Consider the following 22,453-nt stretch of genomic DNA (forward strand, 5'->3'; position numbering starts at 1 on the left):
GGTAGGAGGCATGGTGCCATTTCCTCCTGAAACTCTCTCAGTGGCATTTACAAGTGCCAGAGACCATCCCATCAATCTCAGCTGTGCCATCCTCTATCCCCAACTGACCAGGAGCTAAAATCACCCAAGGCTCTCGCTGCCAAGGCCAGGGAGGTTTGCCCACCTGCCCAATTCCCATTCTGAATTAAAACCGGGGCTTACAGGTCAGAGTGAACCTGACATTATACCCAAACAATTCAACAACGACCAAAGTCAACATAACGTTGAATGACATCTCAGGAGAGTACAAGTCATCTGAAGTCATGATCAAGTTGTACAGTGTTCTGGTCAGACCATACCCTGGTTATTGTGTCTGACTGTGGTCAGAGACACACGGGCACTATTCAAACACTGGAGGCAATGCAGAGATGTTTCCTAGTTGAACCCCTCCAAGTTATGAGGAAAGACTGAAGACTGTCGAGGGGTAAAATTCAACTTCAGCAGCAGCACAAAACGGAGTGAGAAGGCAGGGTGTATAACAGGCAGTCAATACAACCAGTTTACACCCCCTTGAGAGAAGACACCTGACAGGTGACTCTACAGAGACATAAAAGATTACAACAAGTACAGAAAAATTACAGAAAATGAAACTGAAAGCCACAGGCTCAAGAAAATTCAAGGCAAATTTGGAATTTACAAATAATGAGTTTCATAGCTATACATTTCAAAATGTATTCCTAGATTAAAATAGGTAGCACAGGTAGGCACAATATAAAATAATGATCGAAGGGGAAGAAATGATAATCAAGGTGAAGTGTATATTATGTATGTTGTAAATGTTTGTTACTGTCACAAGGTAGTATCTGATTTGTACACAGACAGATAATGGCCTATGAACAGACTGTCCCTCTCCATAGTGCGGCACAGTGGCGCAGTGGTTAGCACCGCCGCCTCACAGCTCCAGGGACCCGGGTTCGATTCCGGGTACTGCCTGTGTGGAGTTTGCAAGTTCTCCCTGTGTCTGCGTGGGTTTTCTCCGGGTGCTCCGGTTTCCTCCCACAAGCCAAAAGACTTGCAGGTTGATAGGTAAATTGGCCATTATAAATTGTCACTAGTATAGGTAGGTGATAGGGAAATATAGGGATAGGTGGGGATGTTTGGTAGGAATATGGGATTAGTGTAGGATTAGTATAAATGGGTGGTTGATGTTCGGCACAGACTCGGCGGGCCGAAGGGCCTGTTTCAGTGCTGTATCTCTAATCTAATCTAATATAACCAATGAGGTTGCTAGTGTCCTACCTGCACCTTGTCTCCTTTAAATGCCCCATCAATGAGGAGATAGGTCCAGAAGACAGGCCATTCACATTCAATGTTTTCAAACAACTGGAGTTCAGCAGAGTCATAGTGCAATCTGCTAGGATCCTAAAAGCAGAAGGCAACGATTTAATTACAGAGGTTACAAATTACTCACGAATGTGGCCACATTTTCAAATAACACATTTGAGAAGTGAAATGGTTTTCAGCAGAGGAAAAATTAGGAGAGACACAAACACATTTGTATTAAAGAGGAAGGGAGAAAGATTTTATCAGCATACATTTTCAAATCAAAAATTATTTTAAAAAATTACAAATGAGCTTGAATTGATTTGTTCTATTCATGTGGACTTGTTGAATTGTCAAGCAGAATGCTGATGGCAGTATTCGGGTCCAAGCTTGCTGCAACTGCAGAGCATGGCAGAATGAAGGAGCTTTAGCAAAAGGGTATTAGTGTAAAACATAACATGTTGAGGGGACTGATTCTTCTGTACAAGCACAAAAATCATCTTGTGCTTATAAAGAACATAAGTTCCACCACAGACCTGCTGTTAAACAAGTAAAATCAAAATCCTGTAGGTTCCTTTCCATTGATTCTAACCACTTCTCCATTCAGTCAGATGGTGCACCAAACTATCAATCTACAGGTGTGAAACTAAACTCTATATACCTCTCTTGGAGTTTTGTAGCCATCTCTCAAAAATCGACAGCAGCCGTACCGCCCCTATACAACAGAAAGAAATTAAATTACTACAAAGAAAATTCAGTCATGTACAAGCAAGAGAGCATAATGCAGAGATAACTCCACATTATGCAGTGACTCAGTTTCCTCCCAAGCTGAAAAAAGGCAATGTCAACACAAAGGGGAAAACATCCCTTGGATACTATGCGCAGTGAAATTACAAACCAGTTCTTTCCAAGGTTGCAGGTTTCGTTCTGCAGTACAGAGATAAATCACCCCACCCCTGTTCCACTCTACGTGAATCCTTGCAGGCCAAAGCTCCAATAGATTGGCTGGTCCTCACTGGACAAGCAGTGGGAAGATTACCCATGATTTTCACTGGCTGAGTTAGCAGATATCAGCTGGAGACATGGTACAGAACTTCAATTGGACTCAGTGCTTCTATGTGAGAAACAGGATTGGCATTATTTTATAGCTGTTATCCATACGAACACTGCATCAGGGTTGACTGCTGGTGGGTAACTGATTCTGGCTCTGATGTGACACCGTCCTCAGGTTCAACAACCCATAAATATTCAGTGTATAAGCTCACACATGAAGACTGCTATTGGGAGTGAGGTACCAATGGGCTTGTGTAGAACACCCAAACGAAGGGTCAAATAGAGCCAATTCTAAACCCTCTGATTGGAGGGGCAGCAGCATGAGAATGGCAACAGTGTCACTTAACACTTCACTTACTCTGGTGTCTGCCTGCTGGAATCTCGAGTCGGATTCTGAAACAGGCAGCCTAGGATCTGCCTGTTCCAGGCAACAGCCACGTATAAGGCAGCATTTGACCGAGTATGGCATCAAGGAGCCCGAGCAAAACTGAGGTCGATGGGAATCAGGGGGAAAACACTCCGCTGGCTGGAGTCATACCCAGCGCAAAGGAAGATGGCTGTGGTTGTTGGAGGTCAATCATCTGAGCTCGAGGACATCACTGCAGGAGTTCCTCAGGGTAGTGTCCTGGGCCCAACCATCTTCAGCTGCTTCATCAATGACCTTCCTTCAATAATAAGGTCAGAAGTGAGGATGTTCACGGATGTCTGCACAATGTTCAGCACCATTTGTGACTCCTCAGATACTGAAGCAGTCCGTGTAGAAATGCAGCAAGACCTGCACAATATCCAGGCTTGGGCTGATAAGTGGCAAGTAACATTCGTGCCACACAAGTGCCAGGCAATGACCATCTCCAACAAGAGAGAATCTAACCATCTCCCCTTGACATTCAACGGCATTACCATTGCTGAATCCCCCACTATCAACATCCTAGGGGATACCATCGACCAGAAACTGAACTGGAGTAGCCATATAAATACCGTGGTTATAAGAGCAGGTCAGAGGCTAGGAATCCTGAGGCGAGTAACTCACCTCCTGACTCCCCAAAGCCTGTCCACCATCTACAAGGCACAAGTCAGGAGTGTGATGGAATACTCTCCACTTGCCTGGATTGGTGCAGCTCCAACAACACTCAAGAAGCTCGACACCATCCAGAACAAAGCAGCCCGCTTGATTTGCACCCCATCTACAAACATTCATTCCCTCCACCACCGACGCACAGTGGCAGCAGTGTGTACCATCTACAAGATGCACTGCAGCAATGCACCAAGGCTCCTGAGACAGCACCTTCCAAACCTGCGACCTCTACCACCTAGAAGGACAAGGGCAGCAAATATTTGGGAACACCACCACCTGCAAGTTCCCCTCCAAGTCACACACCATCCTGACTTGGAACTATATCGCCGTTCCTTCACTATCGCTGGGTCAAAATCCTGGAACTCCCTTCCTAACAGCACTGTGAGTGTACCTACCTCACATGGACTGCAACGGTTCAAGAAGGCAGCTCACCACCACCTTCTCAAGGGCAGTTAGGGATGGGCAATAAATGCTGGCCTGGCCAGCGTGGCCCACATCCCATGAATGAATAAAAAAAAAATATGGAAAACTGGGTTCTTCTGATGTATGTAGGATCTTAATTTGAGATTCCAAATACAAATGGGCAGAGCATGGACCTCACCTGTTGGCACTGGGCACCAGCAGTCTGTAAAATGGTCCAGGAAATGATACACTTTTCTTTTGGTGGGACCAGGAGGAGCAGGGATCTCAAGGCTACTCCCACCTCCAGTCTGTACATGACTGAGGGTCAGTCTGTACACGCGGCGGCTGATTTCCTATCCTCCCATAGTCGGCAAGCTGGAGCAGAGGCACCGGAATGAGGCTCAGGTCTCACATACACTAAGGGGCTGCTCCACCCATCACCTGGCAGTCAGCAGCATAGCAGTAAGAGGAGGCCATTCAGCCCCTCAAACCTGCTCTGCTATTCAATTAGATCATGGTTGATTGGTATTTCAACTCGAGTTACCCACCTTGGTTCCAGAACCCTTAATACCCTCGCCAGGAAAATCTATCAGTCTCAGTTTTGAAATTTTCAATTGACACCCACGCACCCCCCACCCCACCCCCAGCCTCAGTAGCTTTAATCATCACCTCTATCAGATCATCATTAATCTTCTGCACACAAGGGAATACAAGCCTAGTCTATGCAGCCAGTTCTCACAATTTAACTCTTTCAGCAGTGTGATCATTCTGGTGAATCAGTTCTACACCCCCTCCAAGGTTAATTTATCCTTCCCGAGCTGTGGTGTCCAGAGCTGAACGCAGTCTCCCAGATGTGGTCTAAGCAGAGATTTATACAACTGTAACATAACTTCCAGCCCTTTGTATTCCAGCCCCTTTCAGATAAAGGCCAATTCCAGTCGCCTTTTCAATTAGTTTCTGTACCTGTTCACTGGCTTTTGAGAGATTTCTACACTTGGACCCTGAATCTCTCTGTTCCTCCACAGTTCCGAGCTTCTCACCATTTAAAACAATTTCTCTTCCTGGGTCCAAGGTAAATGACCTCACACATTGAACTCCATCTGCCACTCACGTAATCTATCAATGTCCCTTTGCCACTTTCTACTCCCATCTACACTATTTACTGTGCCACATGGTGTCATGAACAAACATGGATATACGACTCTATTCCTATATCCAAGTCGTTTATAAATACAGTGAAAAGCAGAGACCCCAGTGCTGATCCCTGGGGAACACCCAACAGTTATATCCTGCCAATTAGAGAACATACTCATTATCCCTACTCTCTGTCTCCAAACCAATTCACTGCACTTTCATTTTTGTTAATGGTCTCACCATGTGCAACCTTATCAAATGCCTTCTGGAAGTCCATATAAATAACATCCATAGACAGTCCCTTATCCACCAAATTATATGTCTGCAGTTAAATACTGGTCCCAACATCTTCAGGAAAATTGGGGAGTGTTGGTATCGCAGGAAGAGAAAGTACTCCTGTAAAGCCATGGTTAGCACCGCAGCCTCACAGCTCCAGAGACACGGGTTCAATTCCGGGTACTGCCTGTGCGGAGTTTGCAAGTTCTCCCTGTGACCGCATGGGTTTTCGCCGGGTGCTCCGGTTTCCTCCCACAGCCAAAGACTTGCAGGTTGACAGGTAAATTGGCCATTATAAATTGCCCCTAGTATAGGTAGGTGGTAGGGGAATTGAGGGAAAGTGGGGATGGGGTAGGAATATGGGATTAATGTAGGATTAGCATAATGGGTGGTTGATGGTCGGCACAGACTCGGTGGGCCGAAGGGCTGTATCTCTAAATGAAATAAATAAATGAAAGCCTTGTTAGTGCACTGCTCTAGATGGCAGTTATTCAATTCTTTAATAAAAACTTACTTGCAATTTTGAAATGATTTCATTCTTTGTCACATTCACAAGATCAATATCCTCCACAGCAAAAGCTGGGTAGGAAATAATTGAGAGAAGTCCCGCATCAATCTCTTTAGATGTCGAAGCTCTAGGTAACATAGAATGAAGAATGGACTAAAATAAAAAAAGAACGGAAATCAATTAAGAATAACCAATCACATTTGGACTGATCAATAAACAGCAGTAACGTAATTAAATCAGTCCATGCCATTCTCTCGCATTTACCTGGCAATGTTGCACTTCATCAGGCAGAACATGAATAACCGACTTGGGGCCTCCCCGGGCACCGAACAGATCCAATTCATCGATTGCCTCCAGAGCTGCCTGCAACAAGAGGGTAGAATTAGATTACTAGCTACATAATAAACATCCAGTAGGACTGTTGAATGTTGATTGATGTATTGTCTGTCGAACAATGGAAAATGTATTGACTTCTGTAGCACTGAAGCAGTTCAAACATGTGCAAGAGGCTTTATGAAACTGGAAAACTTCTATTATTGTAGGAAACCATAGGTTCAAAAATGTGCAGGTCTTCCTCTAATGTTTATATACAAAAAACAGAAGATTGGGACATACACATAAGAAGGTAAGAATGAAGAGCAGGAGTAGACCATTCGGCCCCTCGAGCCTACTCCACCATTCAATACGATCATGACTGTTCTTCTACCTCAACTTCACTTTCCTATCCACTCCCCATATCCCTTGATTCCTTGAGAGACCAAAAATCTATCTATTCCAGCCTTAAATGTATTCAATAATGGAGCATCCACAACCCTTTGGGGTAGAGAATTCAAAAGATTCACAACCCTTTGATTGAAGTAGTTTTCCTCATCTCAGTCCTGAATGATTGACCCCTTATCCTAACACTGTGCCCCTGTGTTTTAGATTCCCCGACCAGTGGAAATAATCTCTCAGCTTCTACCCTATCTAGCCCCTTTAGAATCTGATATGTTTCAATGAGATCACCTCTCATTCTTTTGAACGCCGGAGAATACAGGCCCAATTTACTCAGTCTCTCATCATAAGCCAACCCCCTCATCCCAGGTACCAATCTAGTTAACCTTTCTGTACCACCAAGGCAAATATATCCTTCCTTAAATGTGTAGACCAAAACTGCACACAGTACTCCAGATGTGGTCTCACCAAAACCCTGTACAATTGTATCAAGACCTCTTTATTCCTGTACTGCACTAATCTTGTAATCAAGGCCAACATGCCACTTGCCTTCCTAATTGCTTGCTTTAGCTGCATGTTAACTTTCTGCATTCCTGTACAAGCACCCCCAAGTCTCTTTAAATAGCGACACAAGTTTCAGATCTTTTACAAAAAATTCTGCTTTTCTATTCTTATGACCAAAGTGAATAACTTCACACTTCCTTACATTATCCTCCAACTGCCATCTTGTTACTCACTCGCTTAACCTGTCTATATCTCTTTGCACCCTCTCGACATTCTCCCCACAGCTTACCTTTCCACCGAGCTTTATATCATCAGCAAACTTAGATACATTACTCTCTGTCTCTTCATCCAAGTCATGTGGTGAAGGCTGAAGCTAAAATATTCTGAAAAATCTTCTTTAAAGTTTAAAAAATCTACTCATTAATCATATAACACTCCAGAACTATAACATTATTTTTTCAGAGCCAGTCCTGTTGTTCATTAAATTTTATCAATCACAATATTTTTTATTGGTGCGTTAAAGGCCTGCTACCCGACCCAAACCCAACAGGACCCGACAACGTGTCTGGTTCGGGTCGGGTCGCACTTCCGGGTCCGGCATTCGGGCTCGGGTCAGGCCGGTTCAGAAACACTATCACAGGCTCCAATGTTAATTTAATTTTTGGACAAGAAAGGTGGTTTTGTTAGAGTTAGTTAAAGCTTGTGCAGATCAGCAACAAAGCGAAAAACAAAGTGGGTAGGACGCGGGAAAAATGGAAGGACTTGGGTCGGGTCACGTTCAGGTCAGATGTGGTTCTGCCAGGCATGGGTCGGGTTTTTTTTTTTTGCAGACCCGAGTTGGCCTTTATCGTGCGTGGGATGTGGGCGTCACTGGCTAGGACAGCATTTATTGCCCATCCCTAATTGCCCTTGAGAAAGTGGTGGTGAGCTGCCTTCTTGAACTACTGCAGTCCTTGGGACGTAGGTACACCCACAGTGCTGTTGGAAAGGGAGTTCCAGGATTTGACCCAGCGACAGTGAAGGAACGGCGATATAGTTCCAAGTCAGGATGGTGTGTGACTTGGAGGTGGCGGTGTTCCCATCCATCTGCGGCCCTTGTCTTTCTAGGTGGTAGAGGGTTTGGAAAGTGCTGTCGAAGGAACCTTGGTGAGTTGGTGCAGTGCATCTTGTAGATGGTACACATTGCTGCCACTGTGAGTCAGCGGTGGAGGGAGTGAATGTTGAAGGTATGGATGGGGTGCCAATCAAGCGGCTGCTTTGTCCTGGATGGTGTCGAGCTTCCTGAGTGTTGTTGGAGCTGCACCCATCCAGGCAAGTGGAGAGTATTCCATCACACTCCTGACTTGTGCCTTGTGGACAGGCACTGGGGAGTCAGGAGGTGAGTTACTCGCCACAGAATTCCCAGCCTCTGACCTGCTCTTGTAGGCACAGCAATTATATGGCTGGTCCAGTTCAGTTTCTGGTCAACAGTAACCCCCAGGAAGTTGATAGTGGGCGATTCAGTGATGGAAATGCCATTGAACGTCAAGAGCAGATGGTTAGATTCTCTCTTGCTGGAGATGGTGATTACTTGGCACTTGTGTGGCGAATGTTACTTGCCATTTATCAGCCCAAGCCTGGATATGGTCCAGGTCTTGCTGCATCTGGACACGGGCTGCTTCAGTATCTGAGGAGTTGTGAATGGTGCTGAACATTGTGCAATCATCGGCGAATATCCCCACTTCTGACCTTATGATCGAAGGAAGGTCATTGGTGAAGCAGTTGATATTTGGGCCTAGGACAGTACCCTGGGGAACTCCTGCAGTGATGTCCTGAGACTGAGATGATTGACCTCCAACAACCACAGCCATCTTCCTTTGTGCTAGCTATGACTCTAACCAGCAAAGAGTTTTCCCGCTGATTCCCATTGACTTTAGTTTTGCTAGGGCTCCTTGATGTTGTACTTGGTCAAATGCTGCCTTGATATCAAGGGCAGTCATTCTCACCTCAACTCCCGAGTTCAGCTCTTTTGTCCGTGTTAGGACCAAGGCTGTAATGAGGTCAGTAACTGAGTGGCCCTGGCGAAATCCAAACTTAGCATCAGTGAGCAGGTTATTGCTGAGTAACTGCTGCTTGATAGCACTGTCAATGACACCTTCCATCACTTTACTGATGATTGAGAGTAGGCTGATGGGGCGGTAATTGACCGGGTTGGACTTGTCCTGCTTTTTGTGTACAGGACATACCTGGGCAATTTTCCACATTGCCGGATAGATGCCAGTGTTGTAGCTGTACTGGAACAGCTTGGCTAGGGGCACGGCACGTTCTGGAGCACAGGTCTTCAGTACTATTGCCGGAATATTGTCAGGGTCCATAGCCTTTGCAGTATCCAGTGCTTTCAGCCGTTTCTTGATATCACGTGGAGTGAATCGAATTGGCTGAAGTCTGGCATCTGTGATGCTGGGGACCTCAGGAGGAGGCCGATTTGGATCATCCCTTGGCACTTCTGGCTGAAAATGATAGTAAATGCTTCAGCCTTATCATTCGCACTGATGTGCCGGGTTCCCCATCATTGAGGATGGGGACATTTGTGGAGCCTCCTCCTCCGATTAGTTGTTTAATTGTCCACCACCATTCACGACTGGATGTGGCAGGACTGCAGAGTTTAGATCTGATCTGTTGGTTATGGGATTGCTTAACTCTATCTATCACATGCTGCTTACGCTGTTTGGTGCACATGTAAACACTGAGCCCCCTAACTCCCCCACTCCTCTTATCACATGCTGCTTCTTCTATTTGGTATGGAAGTAGTTGTCACCTCATTTTGAGGTATGCCTGGTGCTGCTCCTGGCATGCCCTCCTGCACTCTTCATTAACCCAGGGTCCCCTGGCTTGATGGTAATGGTAGAGTAGGGGATACGCTGGGCCATGAGGTTACAGATTGTGGTTGTGGGACATTGTCTGTAAGGTATGATTCCGTGAGTGTGACTATGTGAGGCTGTTGCTAGATTAGTCTGTGGGACAGTTCTCCCAATTTTGGAACAAGCCCCCAGATGTTAGTAAGGAGGACTATGCAGGGTCAACAGGGCTGGGTTTGCCGTTGTCATTTCCGGTGCCTAGGTCAATGCCGGGTGGTCCGTCCGGTTTCATTCCTTTTTATTGACTTTGTAGCGGTTAGATACAACTGAGTGGCTTGCTAGGCCATTTCAGAGGGCATGTAAGTGTCAACCACATTGCTGTGGATCTGGAGTCACATGTAGGCCAGACCAGGTAAGGACAGCAGATTTCCTTCCCTAAAGGACATTAGTGAACCAGATGGGTTTTTACAACAATCAACAATGGTTTCATGGTCATCACTAGTCTAGCTTTTTAATTCCAGATTTATTAATTGAATTCAAATTCCACCATCTGCCGTGGTGGGATTCGAACCCATGTCCCCACAGCAGTAGCCTGGGTCTCTGGGTTACTAGTCCAGTGACATTACCACTACGCCACTGCCTCTGCATCACCATTAAAAACCCACTTACATCTGATTGAAGAAGGTGTAACTTTTTTCGGTGTTTCAAACAGCGATGTGGGAAGTTGAAGTTCTCACTGATTGCCAGCTCTGGGGAGGCACAGTGCAGCCTGCGGCAGGACCCTGAGTGACAGACTGCAACTTGAGCATTTCCATTCTAGTCTACACATGCCCGAGATCCTGGAGTTCCAGTCAGTTTCAGAGGGCAGCTTCACCATCAATCCCATCCCCCACAAGTCCAGCCTAGTAGTTCCCTTCACTTTCTCACTTTAAGATGTTCTCAAGTTCAATTTTATCAGAAATAATATCTGTGCAATCAGGAATGCACTGAAGGTGTTGTCTGTTCAGCTTCAGTAACAAACTCAAACCTGATTTTCTTGTCACTGTCCATTATCTACTTATAAAGCAACGTTTATGGGAATAGGTTTTAAATTTAATCAACCATCTCTTGCAGTATTGTAGCTCCTAAATTGCACCCAAGAATTCTAAAGTACAAGTGTTGCCATTGTGCTGAAAATCCAATTAGCTGCCCTGATGTTTAATGTACTCGAGTGAGGCGAGTTTCAATGGGCCTAACAAATATATCTCATCCTAGACTTTTCTTCAGTTACTTCGTAAAATTTTGACCATTCTGAAGCACAGCATCGAAACACAGTCTGATTGGACGGCTCAGCACTAGTTAATTAGTATTTCTATTTAATAAATCCCAAGTATATAAATAATTGTATCATTGCAACATCTAAAAGTTTACAAATACAGTATCCTTATATGATGAAAATGATTAGTGACATCTCTGTTACGATGGAAGCCTACTATTTAGGGCTTAGTCAACTAGGGCTTGTCCTTGAGGACGGCCTGCTGGTACTCCAAGGAACGGTCAGAGGTTTGTTCTTCACACTAGCCTAGGCACGGAGCTGGATCTGAGCTGAGAAGACAGTAATACCCAGTCTAATAACAGCTTTCCTTCACTCAGGAACCTCGAGACTGACATCCACTGATAGGAAAGTAAACCCAGAGCATTACTGGCAACAATGAAACACACTTGAGTCTGGTTATTTACAAGGTTGGCCATAGCTCACTCCTGGCTTTCTTGATTAGGAGTTGTCAAACCAAATGCCAAAATACAAATGTATGTGGCATATCTTGTAACATATTCTTTCATTTGCGACTTTGGAGTAAACCTCGGCTGAACAGCTGTTGCGTTATAACTGTAGTATTTCGGGGCATGGCGTCCACTATAAATAAGTGTTCTTCATGACAGGTTTCACTATGTTTTCACATTCCTCCTTATGTTAGAAACACAAGAGTATGCACACATCCTTAACATCTGATAAGAGTACAGGAAAATTATTGACATGACAAAGTTCATTGTCCATCATATCTTTATGCCATAGCATGTGCTTTCATGTGATAACATACATGCTAATATGGACTATATGTTTTGTGAACAGGAATACATAAATATATTGAATTTGGTTAGATTTCTTTTGAGAAATAGTTGATATCCCAATGAAAACAAATATCATTCCAGAGGAGCTGGAGCTCAGGGATGAGCTGTGCCTCTTTTGTTTTAACCTAAATACACCAATGAGAAGCCAATAACAGAGGTTTGAATGCAACTACCATAAAAGATCACGAAGGCTCCCAGTACCACCCCACCTTGTACAAGGGCCCGACATTAATTTGAGACATTCTAACATTGCCTGGAATGGCTGAGAATGGTACAGGCCCAGCACACGTTCCATAACTAGTAAGTTCACTGGCATGTGAAACCTGCTGTATTGTTTATAGGGAGTTAAACGGATTTATTTTTACCAATGCCCGTGTTAATTACCTTGGCCATGCCCACCGAACTTGCATTCAGCTCTGCTATTCCCTGGTTTGTTTTATCTCCACGTTCCCACATGCCATAATCCTGAGGCCAAAAGGGAAAAAGAAACTATTAGCTTTCTTCCCCACATTATGCCAACACTTTCATTATTGAATTGATGTATATTTTATAAGCATGAATAGCTGACATTAACTTTTCATTTGATTGCAGGTCCTACTATCAGTGTAGGACATCAAATTTGAAGACAAAGAGTGAGATCGGTAAGGAGTTCAGTCCATGATACTTCATTCACAGTGGTGACAGCTAGTGAGCTTGGCAGACAGTTTCAAAATGATGGCCAAATTGAAATTTGAGCAAATTCCAATCTTGGATGCAGCATGACAAAACTCTTACGCTTGAGGGGGAGGGGAGGGGTGGGAGGAGCTTCACTCCAAGGGAACGAGAGCCAGTGACGAGGCTAAGACACTGCAGCAATGGTTCAATGGAAGGTGCTCCCTTTGAGTGTAGGATTGCTGAATCTACCAATTGATGAACAATAACATCAAGGCCACTTTGGCAGCAACGCAAGCTCAAGTAACATTTAAGCTTACATAGGAATATGTGGCCTAGCAGATCACCTGACCAGTTCCAAAATTCAAAGAATGCCATTGCATGGCCAGTCTTGTAACAGGAAAGCAGTCTGTTATAATACATGTCACTTAGCATGCATGCAGCTATTGGTACACATCATTTCCGAGTAAATTAATTTTTGGTATATGCTATAGGGAGAGTACTTTAAATATAATAGGAGTACTTTTAAAGTAATGCTAATGCTGCACTGCTAAACCAATCATAAGTTGCAGTATTAAATTACCATGCCCATTCATAGAATCATACAGCACACGAGGCCATTCGGCCTATCATGGCTGTACCAGCTCTCTGAAACAGCTATTCCCATTGCCATTTCCCCACAGCCCGATAAATTTTTCCTGTTCAGGTATTGATCCAATTCCTTTTTGAAAGTTATTCTGGATAATATTAAGGGAAAATGCTAGCCAAGGTAAGTACAGTGGAACTCATTCAGCCCATCTAACCTATCCTGTCATAGAAACTCGTGCTCCCTGATCACAGCATCTAACTGCATTTTGGATGAATCGGGTTTTTGCATGAAGTGATGTTTCCTGACATCAGTCCAGTGCTTGCCAGTTTGTAACTATGCAGAGACTCTTCTTTTCTTTTGGGCCTCCTTATCTCGAGAGACAATGGATACGCGCCTGGAGGTGGTCAGTGGTTTGTGAAGCAGCGCCTGGAGTGGCTATAAAGGCCAATTCTGGAGTGACAGGCTCTTCCACAGGTGCTGCAGAGAAATTTGTTTGTTGGGGCTGTTGCACAGTTGGCTCTCCCCTTGCGCCTCTGTCTTTTTTCCTGCCAACTACTAAGTCTCTTCGACTCGCCACAATTTAGCCCTGTCTTTATGGCTGCCCGCCAGCTCTGGCGAATGCTGGCAACTGACTCCCACGACTTGTGATCAATGTCACACGATTTCATGTCGCGTTTGCAGACGTCTTTATAACGGAGACATGGACGGCCGGTGGGTCTGATACCAGTGGCGAGCTCGCTGTACAATGTGTCTTTGGGGATCCTGCCATCTTCCATGCGGCTCACATGGCCAAGCCATCTCAAGCGCCGCTGACTCAGTAGTGTGTATAAGCTGGGGATGTTGGCCGCTTCAAGGACTTCTGTGTTGGAGATATAGTCCTGCCACCTGATGCCAAGTATTCTCCGAAGGCAGCGAAGATGGAATGAATTGAGACGTCGCTCTTGGCTGGCATACGTTGTCCAGGCCTCGCTGCCGTAGAGCAAGGTACTGAGGACACAGGCCTGATACACTCGGACTTTTGTGTTCCGTGTCAGTGCGCCATTTTCCCACACTCTCTTGGCCAGTCTGGACATAGCAGTGGAAGCCTTACCCATGCGCTTGTTGATTTCTGCATCTAGAGACAGGTTACTGGTGATAGTTGAGCCTAGGTAGGTGAACTCTTGAACCACTTCCAGTGCGTGGTCGCCAATATTGGTGGATGGAGCATTTCTGACATCCTGCCCCATGATGTTCGTTTTCTTGAGGCTGATGGTTAGGCCAAATTCATTGCAAGCAGACGCAAACCTGTCGATGAGACTCTGCAGGCATTCTTCAGTGTGAGATGTTAAAGCAGCATCGTCAGCAAAGAGGAGTTCTCTGATGAGGACTTTCCGTACTTTGGACTTCGCTCTTAGACGGGCAAGGTTGAACAACCTGCCCCCTGATCTTGTGTGGAGGAAAATTCCTTCTTCAGAGGATTTGAACGCATGTGAAAGCAGCAGGGAGAAGAAAATCCCAAAAAGTGTGGGTGCGAGAACACAGCCCTGTTTCACACCACTCAGGATAGGAAAGGGCTCTGATGAGGAGCCACCATGTTGAATTGTGCCTTTCATATTGTCATGGAATGAGGTGATGATACTTAGTAGCTTTGGTGGACATCCGATCTTTTCTAGTAGTCTGAAGAGACCACGTCTGCTGACGAGGTCAAAGGCTTTGGTGAGATCAATGAAAGCAGAGACTCACTGTCTTATTAAATGTGCATTAGTTCCTCAACGTCACCACCAGTCTAAGCATTAGCAAAACAGTCCTTGCATTCTATGACTTTGTCAATGTCTAGCTGAGCAGGTGCATCAAAAACTAAACATCAATCCATATTCAGGCACTAACGTAATAAAGAAAATGTCTTTACTGTCACCAAATGTTTTCATTGCTCTACCAATAACTTGCAGTAAAACAACAACTTGTATTGATATAGCACCTTTAAAGTAGTAAAACAATCCAAGGCACTTCACAGGAGCATTGTCAGACAAAAAAACTGATACCGAGCAAAAGAATGAGAGATTAGGATAAGTGACCAAAAACTTGGGTCAAGAAGTAGATTTTAAAGTAGTATCTCAAAAGAAGGTGGTTTATGAAGGGCTAAGGCAACTGAAGGCACGGCCACCAATAGTGGAGCAATTAAAATCAGGGATGCTCAAGAGGCCAGAACTAGAGGAGCACAGATATCTCCGAGGGTTGTGGGACTGGAGGAGGTTACAGAGATAGGAGAGAGGCCATGGAGGGATTTGAAAACAAGGATGAGAATTTTAAATTCCAGGCATTGGTAGATCGGGAGGCAGTGTAGGTCAGATAGCACGGGGTGATAGGAGAACAGGACTTGGTGCAAGTTAGGATATAGACAGCTGAGTTTTGGATCAGCTCAGGTTTATGGGAGGTGAAACATGGGAGTCCAGCCAGGAGAGCATTGGAATAATGGAGGCTGGAAGTATCAAAAGCATGGATGAGGGTTTCAGCAGCAGATGGGCTGAGGTAGGGGCAGAGATGGGCGATGTTACAGAGGTGGAAACAACAATGAAGAGGATATGGGGTGAGAAACTCAGCTCAGGGTCAAACAGGACGACAAGTTTACAGTCTGGTTCAGCCTCAGACAAGAACCAGGGAGAGAGATAGAGTCAGTGGCTAAGGAAAAGAGAGTTTGTGGTGGGAACCGAAGAAAATGGTTTTGTTCTGTGCAATATTCCATTGGAGGAAACAGCTACTCAGCCAATACTGGATGTTAGTCTAGCAGCATGGCAATTCAGAGGTGACGGAGGGGTCGAGAGAGGTGGCAGTGAGTTACACTGACAACATCCAAATCTACACGTGGAACCTGACGCTGTTTTCGGACGATGTCGCTGAGGGGAAGCACACAGATGAGAAATAGGAGACTGAGGTTAGATCCTTGTATTATATAACTTGCAATATAGTATTTGCCACCAGATGAGTAATCATGAGCTGCCCTTTACACATGGCGGCTGAGTTTTTTTTTGTTCTTTTTAAACTTTCCACTTCACTTCCTACTCCTCCCACCAAAGGTAAGGATTTACAGAGTGCCTCCTGACAATGCAGAGCTTACACAGAGCAATCGCTGACATCAGTCAATGAGGCTGCATTTGCCCATGTGCCAGTAGTGTGCCACCGAGAAGGTGCGTTGTCAACAAACGTAGCCATGGATTTATGCTGAGTCTAGACACTGAGTGCCAGCATTCCGTTCAACCAATGGAGGGGCAGGGGGGGGGGGGGGGGGGGCGATGGGTGAAAAGGAACATCAATATCAAGTCTGATAATATTCTCACCAGCCTACACATTCCAGAAGACTCACTGGACAGCAGCAGCAGCCACTGTTGTCTCCGCTCTTCCCCAGACCCAGTGGTGTTTTGGTGAATTCTAGGGCCTGACTCCCTATCCCCAGCTGAGATTAGCACAAACCTGGCACCTTGCTAGTCTGAGTGGTTCAGTTCCACACAGTGCAGTGTTGTTAACAATTGACCCATTGTTGTTTTCGAACAGCAGCCAAGGTAAGGCAGATAGCTTGAATTCTCTTGGCTATTTTTGCTTCTCGTCTCATTATCTGCAAATACTCACAGCCACTTTATAGGCAGCCTCAATGTAAAATACGAGGTTCTGTATAAACGCTACTTCATCAAGCGTGAAAATGATGCGTAATCCTACGGAGAGGAAAAGACTCAATTAATGCAAATTCATATCACTTGTTTCTCATTATCAGAGAGCTGATTTTCACAATCCGTCTTCCTGCTCAAACACATCTTCTGGCTCCTTACCAAGAAGTGGCATTGATAGAGAGAGCATTAATTCCTTTAGCCTAGAAAGCTTATGACTCCTGTCCAAATACTACCAATTAGAGTTTCAGAACTAATTCTCTTTCGACGGAGTCACCCCGCTATTTGGTAAAGCTGTTGAAGATCATGAAGGATTTAGAGTAAACAGAAACTGTTTCCAATGGCTGAAGGGTCAATAACAGAGGGCACACATCTAAGGTGTTTAGCAAAAGAACTACAGGCAACAAGAGGAAAAACATTCTTACGTGTAAGTAGTGATTAGGATTAGGAACTAACTTCCTGATCGGGTGATTCTGGCCTGGATTTTGTCCCCGCAGCAAGGGAGCCGACGCTGCCCCCCGTCCCCCCCCGAGCCCACAGGGAGGCTGCCAGTATTTGTTCCATGTATGTTCCAAAAGTATTTATCCAAAGAGTTTTTACAGGGCGGCCTCCCCGTGTGGTGGAGGCCCATCCTCAACCTTCCCCACCCCTGGTAAAATTCCGTGGCATCGGGAAGGTGACAGGCACTCCAGCCCCTGCCTTTCCTCACCACTTTACACGGCCCCCGCCTCCCAGCCCATCCCTCGAGGGCTAGCAAAATCCAGCCCTCTGAGTGGGAGTACAGCAAGGGAATTCCTGCCACTACATCACACCAGTCTATCTGCTCCAGTCCATGCTGTAAGAAATAGAAGAGATACAATCACACCTCTATAGGGCCAAGGCAGTTTACACTTCAAAAGACTGAATTCGTTTTGTTCAATATATAAACAAGGGCGGCAAAGTGACACAGTAGCTAGCACCGCAGCCTCACAGTTCCAGCGACCCGGGTTCGTCCTACAGCCAAAGACTTGCAGGTTGATAGGTAAATTGGCTATTGTAAATTGCCCCTAGTGCAGGTAGGTGGTAGGAGAATTGAGGGAAGCTGGGGATGGGAGCGGAAAATGGGACTAATGTAGGATTAGTATAAACGGGTGGTTGATGGTCAGTACAGACTCGGTGGGCTGAAGGGCCTGTTTTGGTGCTGTATCTCTCTATGACTCTAAACCTTTGCCCTGTAAACATGTTAAGCAGTAACAATTGCAAACAAACTACTAAACAGCGTACACATTGTACATGGGCACAGTAAAACTGATGACAAACATTACAGAATCAGATCCCATGCCTGATGAGAGAGCTCTCTTTTAACAGCTTAAAATGTAAACATTATCTGCAGTGATGGAAAGCAGAGCAAAAAGGAAACAGGGAACTGGAGTCTGTTTCCAGCAAGAAAAACTTCAGGAGTGCCCCTTGTGCACAGGCATTATCATCAATTTTAAGAAGTCAGAGATCTTAAACAGCATTGTTACTATATCACCTTACACATCAAAAAAAATCAGACAAATTGGAATATGACGATCAATAAAAGAATAAACTTGAATTTATACAGCACCTGTCCGAAACTCAGAGCACCTCCAAAGCCTTTGCAGCTGATTAAATACTTTTGAAGGGCCGTCACTGGTGTAATGCAGAGTAATATCAGGTACAGATTCACGGAAACATAGAAAAATAGGGGCAGGAGTAGGACATTCGGCCCTTCGAGCCTGCACCGCCATTCACTACGATCATGGCTGATCATCCAAACTCAGTATCCTGTTACCACTTTCTCCCCGTATCCCTTTGTATTCCAGACCCCCTTAAGATAAAGGACAACATTCCATAGCTGTTTTGATACTTTACAAACCTGTGCACTAGTTATGAGTGATTTGTGTACCTGGACCCCTCAAATCCCTTTGTTCCTCCAGTTCCTGGTCTCTCGCCATTAAGAAAATCCTGATTGGTCTTTTTTGGGTCTGAAGTGGATGATCTCATGCTTCTCCACACTGAGCTCCACTTTGTTCAGTTTTACCCACTCACTGGGCTGGATTTTGTGGAACAGTGGGGCTCCTGGCACCAGGCCGAAAAGGCAGGGGGAGCCCCGCCTCAGCCTTTTTGAGCCCCCACCCCGGCACAATCCTTCGGTGTTCCAGAGGCTAAGTTTGAGCGTTGGGATCTCCATCCCTTTAAAGACAGGGATCCTGCCTCCAAGAGCTGCTGGCCAATCAGTGGGCCAGCAGCTCAGCTGTATCAGCAGTGCCACCAGGAGTAGTGGCCACTGCTGGTACTGCAGAGGCCTTGGACCCAGGCCCGGCACTGCAACCCCAGACCTCAGACAGGCAGGGTCGCTGGGGCCAGTTTGGAAGTCTCTGGCAAGTGGAGAGGTGGGATGGTGGGCATGAAGTGCATGGGGAGGGGGGCTCCAGGGAGGTGATAGTTTTGCTGGCAGTGGTCCTCTGTGGGCCACAGATTGCCCACAGCAGAGGAACTCCCTCCCAAACCCGCAGGGAGGGTGCCACTATTACAAGATGCCTTTCCCATGTGCCGAAGGTACCCCCTCACCATCCCTCTCAACAACTGCAGGTTAAATCCCAGTGGTGGTGGCGGGCGGGGGGCGGGGGGATTGTGGGGGGGAAGAATCCTTTAAGTAGCCGTTAATAGGCCACTTAAGGGCCCCAACGGACCTCTGGGCGGGATGGCAGTCGTCAGTCTATCCCACCCTGACAAAATTGTTTGGTGAAGGGGTGGCGACAGGCTCTCCAACCCCTGTCGTGATTCTGGGCCCCCCCACCCACCCGCCTCTGACCCCATCCCCAGCCCACCTTGTCTATTTTTTTTTCGTAACCTCCTGCTCCTATCTACACTACTTACTACCCCACCTAGCCTCCTTCTTCATTCTTGTCTTCCTTGGACTGTCAGGCCAGGGGGTTACAGCAGGTATACAAAACAAAGTGAAAATATCACCAGCCATGTAACCACAGTAACACTGCAGCCTGAAAGTTGTTAGTTTGGAGTCTGACCCCAGTGGTAATTCAATATTATTAAACTACAGTTTTACGACACTCACTTACCACTCATTCAGTGACCATCCTGAAATTACTGAGGACTGAAAAATCTGGAGAATTAAACTTCTTGTCAGGAATGATACTTTGTTAAATACTCAGTGCATTCTATTCCAAAGCTAGCATGGTTCACAGAACATAGAAAATAAGAGCAGGAGTAGGCCATTCGGCCCTTCGAGCCTGCTCCACTTCATGGCTGATCATCCAACTCAGTAACCTGTTCCTGCTTTCTCCCCATATCCTTTCATCCCTGAAAACCCGAGAGCTATATCTAAGATGGTGAGAGGTGGTGGCGTGTAGTGGTATTGTCACTGGACTAGTAACCCAGAGACCCAGGGTATTGCTCTGGGGACATGGGTTCAAATCCCACCACAGCAGAAGGTGCAATTTAAATTCAATCAATAAGTCTGGAATTAAAAGCTCGTCAATGACGACCATGAAACCATTGTCGATTGTTGTAAAAACCCATCTGGTTCACTAATGTCCTTTAGGGAAGGAAATCTGCTGTCCTTACCTGGTCTGGCCTACATGTGACTCCAGACCCACAGCAATGTGGTTAACTCTTACATGCCCTCTGAAATGGCCTAGCAAGCCACTCAGTTGTATCTAACCACTACGAAGTCAATAAAAAGGAATTAAACCGGACGGACCACCCGGCATCGACCTTGGCACCGGAACTGACAACAGCAAACCCAGCCCTGTCGACCCTGCAAAGTCCTCCTTACTAACATCTGGGGGCTTGTGCCAAAGTTGGGAGAGCTGTCCCACAGACTAGTCAAGCAACAGCCTGACATAGTCATACTCACGGAATCATACCTGACAGACAATGTCCCAGACACTGCCATCACCATCCCCGGGTATGTCCTGTCCCACCGGCAGGACAGACCCACCAGAGGTGACACAGTGGTATACAGTAGGGAGGGAGTTGCCCTGGGAGTCCTTAACATCGACTCCGGATCCCATGAAGTCTCATGGCATCAGATCAAACATGGACAAGGAAACCTCCTGCTGATTACCAGCTACCGCCCTCCCTCAGCTGATGACTCAGTACTCCTCCATGTTGAACACCACTTGGAGGAAGCACTGAGGGTGGCAAGGGCATAAAATGTACTCTGGGTGGGGGACTTCAATGTCCATCACCAAGCATGGCTTGGTAGCACCACTACTGACCGAGCCCTAAAGGACATATCTGCTAGACTGGGTATGCGGCAGGTGGTGAGGGAACCAACAAGAGGGGAAAACATACTTGACCTAGTCCTCACCAATCTGCCTGCCGCAGATGTATCTGTCCATGACAGTATTGGTAGGAGTGACCACTGCACAGTCCTTGTGGAGATGAAGTCCCGCCTTCACATTGAGGATACTGTCCATCGTGTTGTGTGACACTACCACCGTGCTAAATGGGATAGATTTCGAACAGATCTAGCAATGCAAAACTGGGCATCCATGAGGTGCTGTGGGCCATCAGCAGCAGCAGAATTGTACTCAACCACAATCTGTAACTTGGCATATCCCCCAATCTACCATGACCATCAAGCCAGGAGACCAACCCTGGTTCAATGAAGAGTGCAGGAGGGCATGCCAGGAGCAGCACCAGGCATACCTCAAAATGAGGTGTCAACCTGGTGAAGCTACAACACAGGACTATCTGCGTGCCAAACTGCATAAACAGCATGCAATAGACAGAGCTAAGCGATCCCACAACCAACGGATCAGATCTAAGCTCTGCAGTCCTGCCACATCCAGTCGTGAATGTTGGTGGACAAATAAACAACTAACTGGAGGAGGTGGCTTTACAAATCTCCCCATCCTCAATGATGGGGGAGCCCAGCACATCAGTGCGAAAGATAAGCCTGAAGCATTTGCAACAATCTTCAGCCAGAAGTGCCGAGTTGATCATCCATCTCAGCCTCCTCCTGAAGTCCGCAGCATGGTTGAAGGTCGGCACAGACTCGGTGGGTCGAAGGGCCTGTTTCAGTGCTGTATCACTATCTCTATCTCTATCACAGATGCCAGACTTCAGCCAATTCGATTCACTCCGCGTGATATCAAGAAACAAATGAAGGCACCGGATACTGCAAAGACTATGGGCCCTGACAATATTCCGGCAATAGTACTGAAGACCTGGGCTCCAGAACTTTCCGTGCCCCTAGCCAAGCTGTTCCAGTACAGCGGCAACACAAGCATCTACCCTGCAATGTGGAAAATTGCCCAGGTATGTCCTGTACACAAAAAGCAGGACAAGTCCAACCTGGCCAATTACCGCCCCATCAGCCTACTCTCAATCATCAGTAAAGTGATGGAAGGTGTCATCAACAGTGCTATCAAGCAGCACTTGCTCAGCAATAACCTGTTCAGTGATGCTCAGTTTGGGTTCAGCCAGGGCCACTCAGCACCTGAACTCATTACAGCCTTGCTTCAAACATGGACAAAAGAGCTGAACTCAAGAGGAGAGGTGAGAGTGACTGCCCTTGACGTCAAGGCAGTAGTTGACCGAGTATGGCATCAAGGAGCCCTAGCAAAACTGAGGTCAATGGGAATCAGGAGGAAAACCCTCTGCTGGCTGGAGTCATACCTAGGGCAAAGG

General features: G+C 46.1%; 1 protein-coding gene across 3 annotated transcripts in view; it reads right to left on the bottom strand.

Moving 5' to 3' along the window:
- Positions 1 to 22,453, bottom strand: part of LOC137374285 (phosphorylase b kinase regulatory subunit alpha, liver isoform-like) — a 285,712-nt gene that overhangs the window by 229,354 nt on the left and 33,905 nt on the right. For all 3 annotated transcript variants that reach the window (XM_068040091.1, XM_068040092.1, XM_068040090.1), the window contains exons 6-11: positions 16,758 to 16,840; positions 12,299 to 12,379; positions 6,015 to 6,113; positions 5,757 to 5,903; positions 1,964 to 2,017; positions 1,279 to 1,401 (exon numbers count right to left, since the gene is read on the bottom strand). In XM_068040091.1, the coding sequence (XP_067896192.1) occupies positions 1,279 to 1,401; positions 1,964 to 2,017; positions 5,757 to 5,903; positions 6,015 to 6,113; positions 12,299 to 12,379; positions 16,758 to 16,840 (587 nt within the window). The remainder of the gene's footprint in view (positions 1 to 1,278; positions 1,402 to 1,963; positions 2,018 to 5,756; positions 5,904 to 6,014; positions 6,114 to 12,298; positions 12,380 to 16,757; positions 16,841 to 22,453) is intronic.

The sequence above is a fragment of the Heterodontus francisci genome, chromosome 10 (genome assembly GCF_036365525.1).
Source record: "Heterodontus francisci isolate sHetFra1 chromosome 10, sHetFra1.hap1, whole genome shotgun sequence".
NCBI lineage: Eukaryota > Metazoa > Chordata > Chondrichthyes > Heterodontiformes > Heterodontidae > Heterodontus > Heterodontus francisci.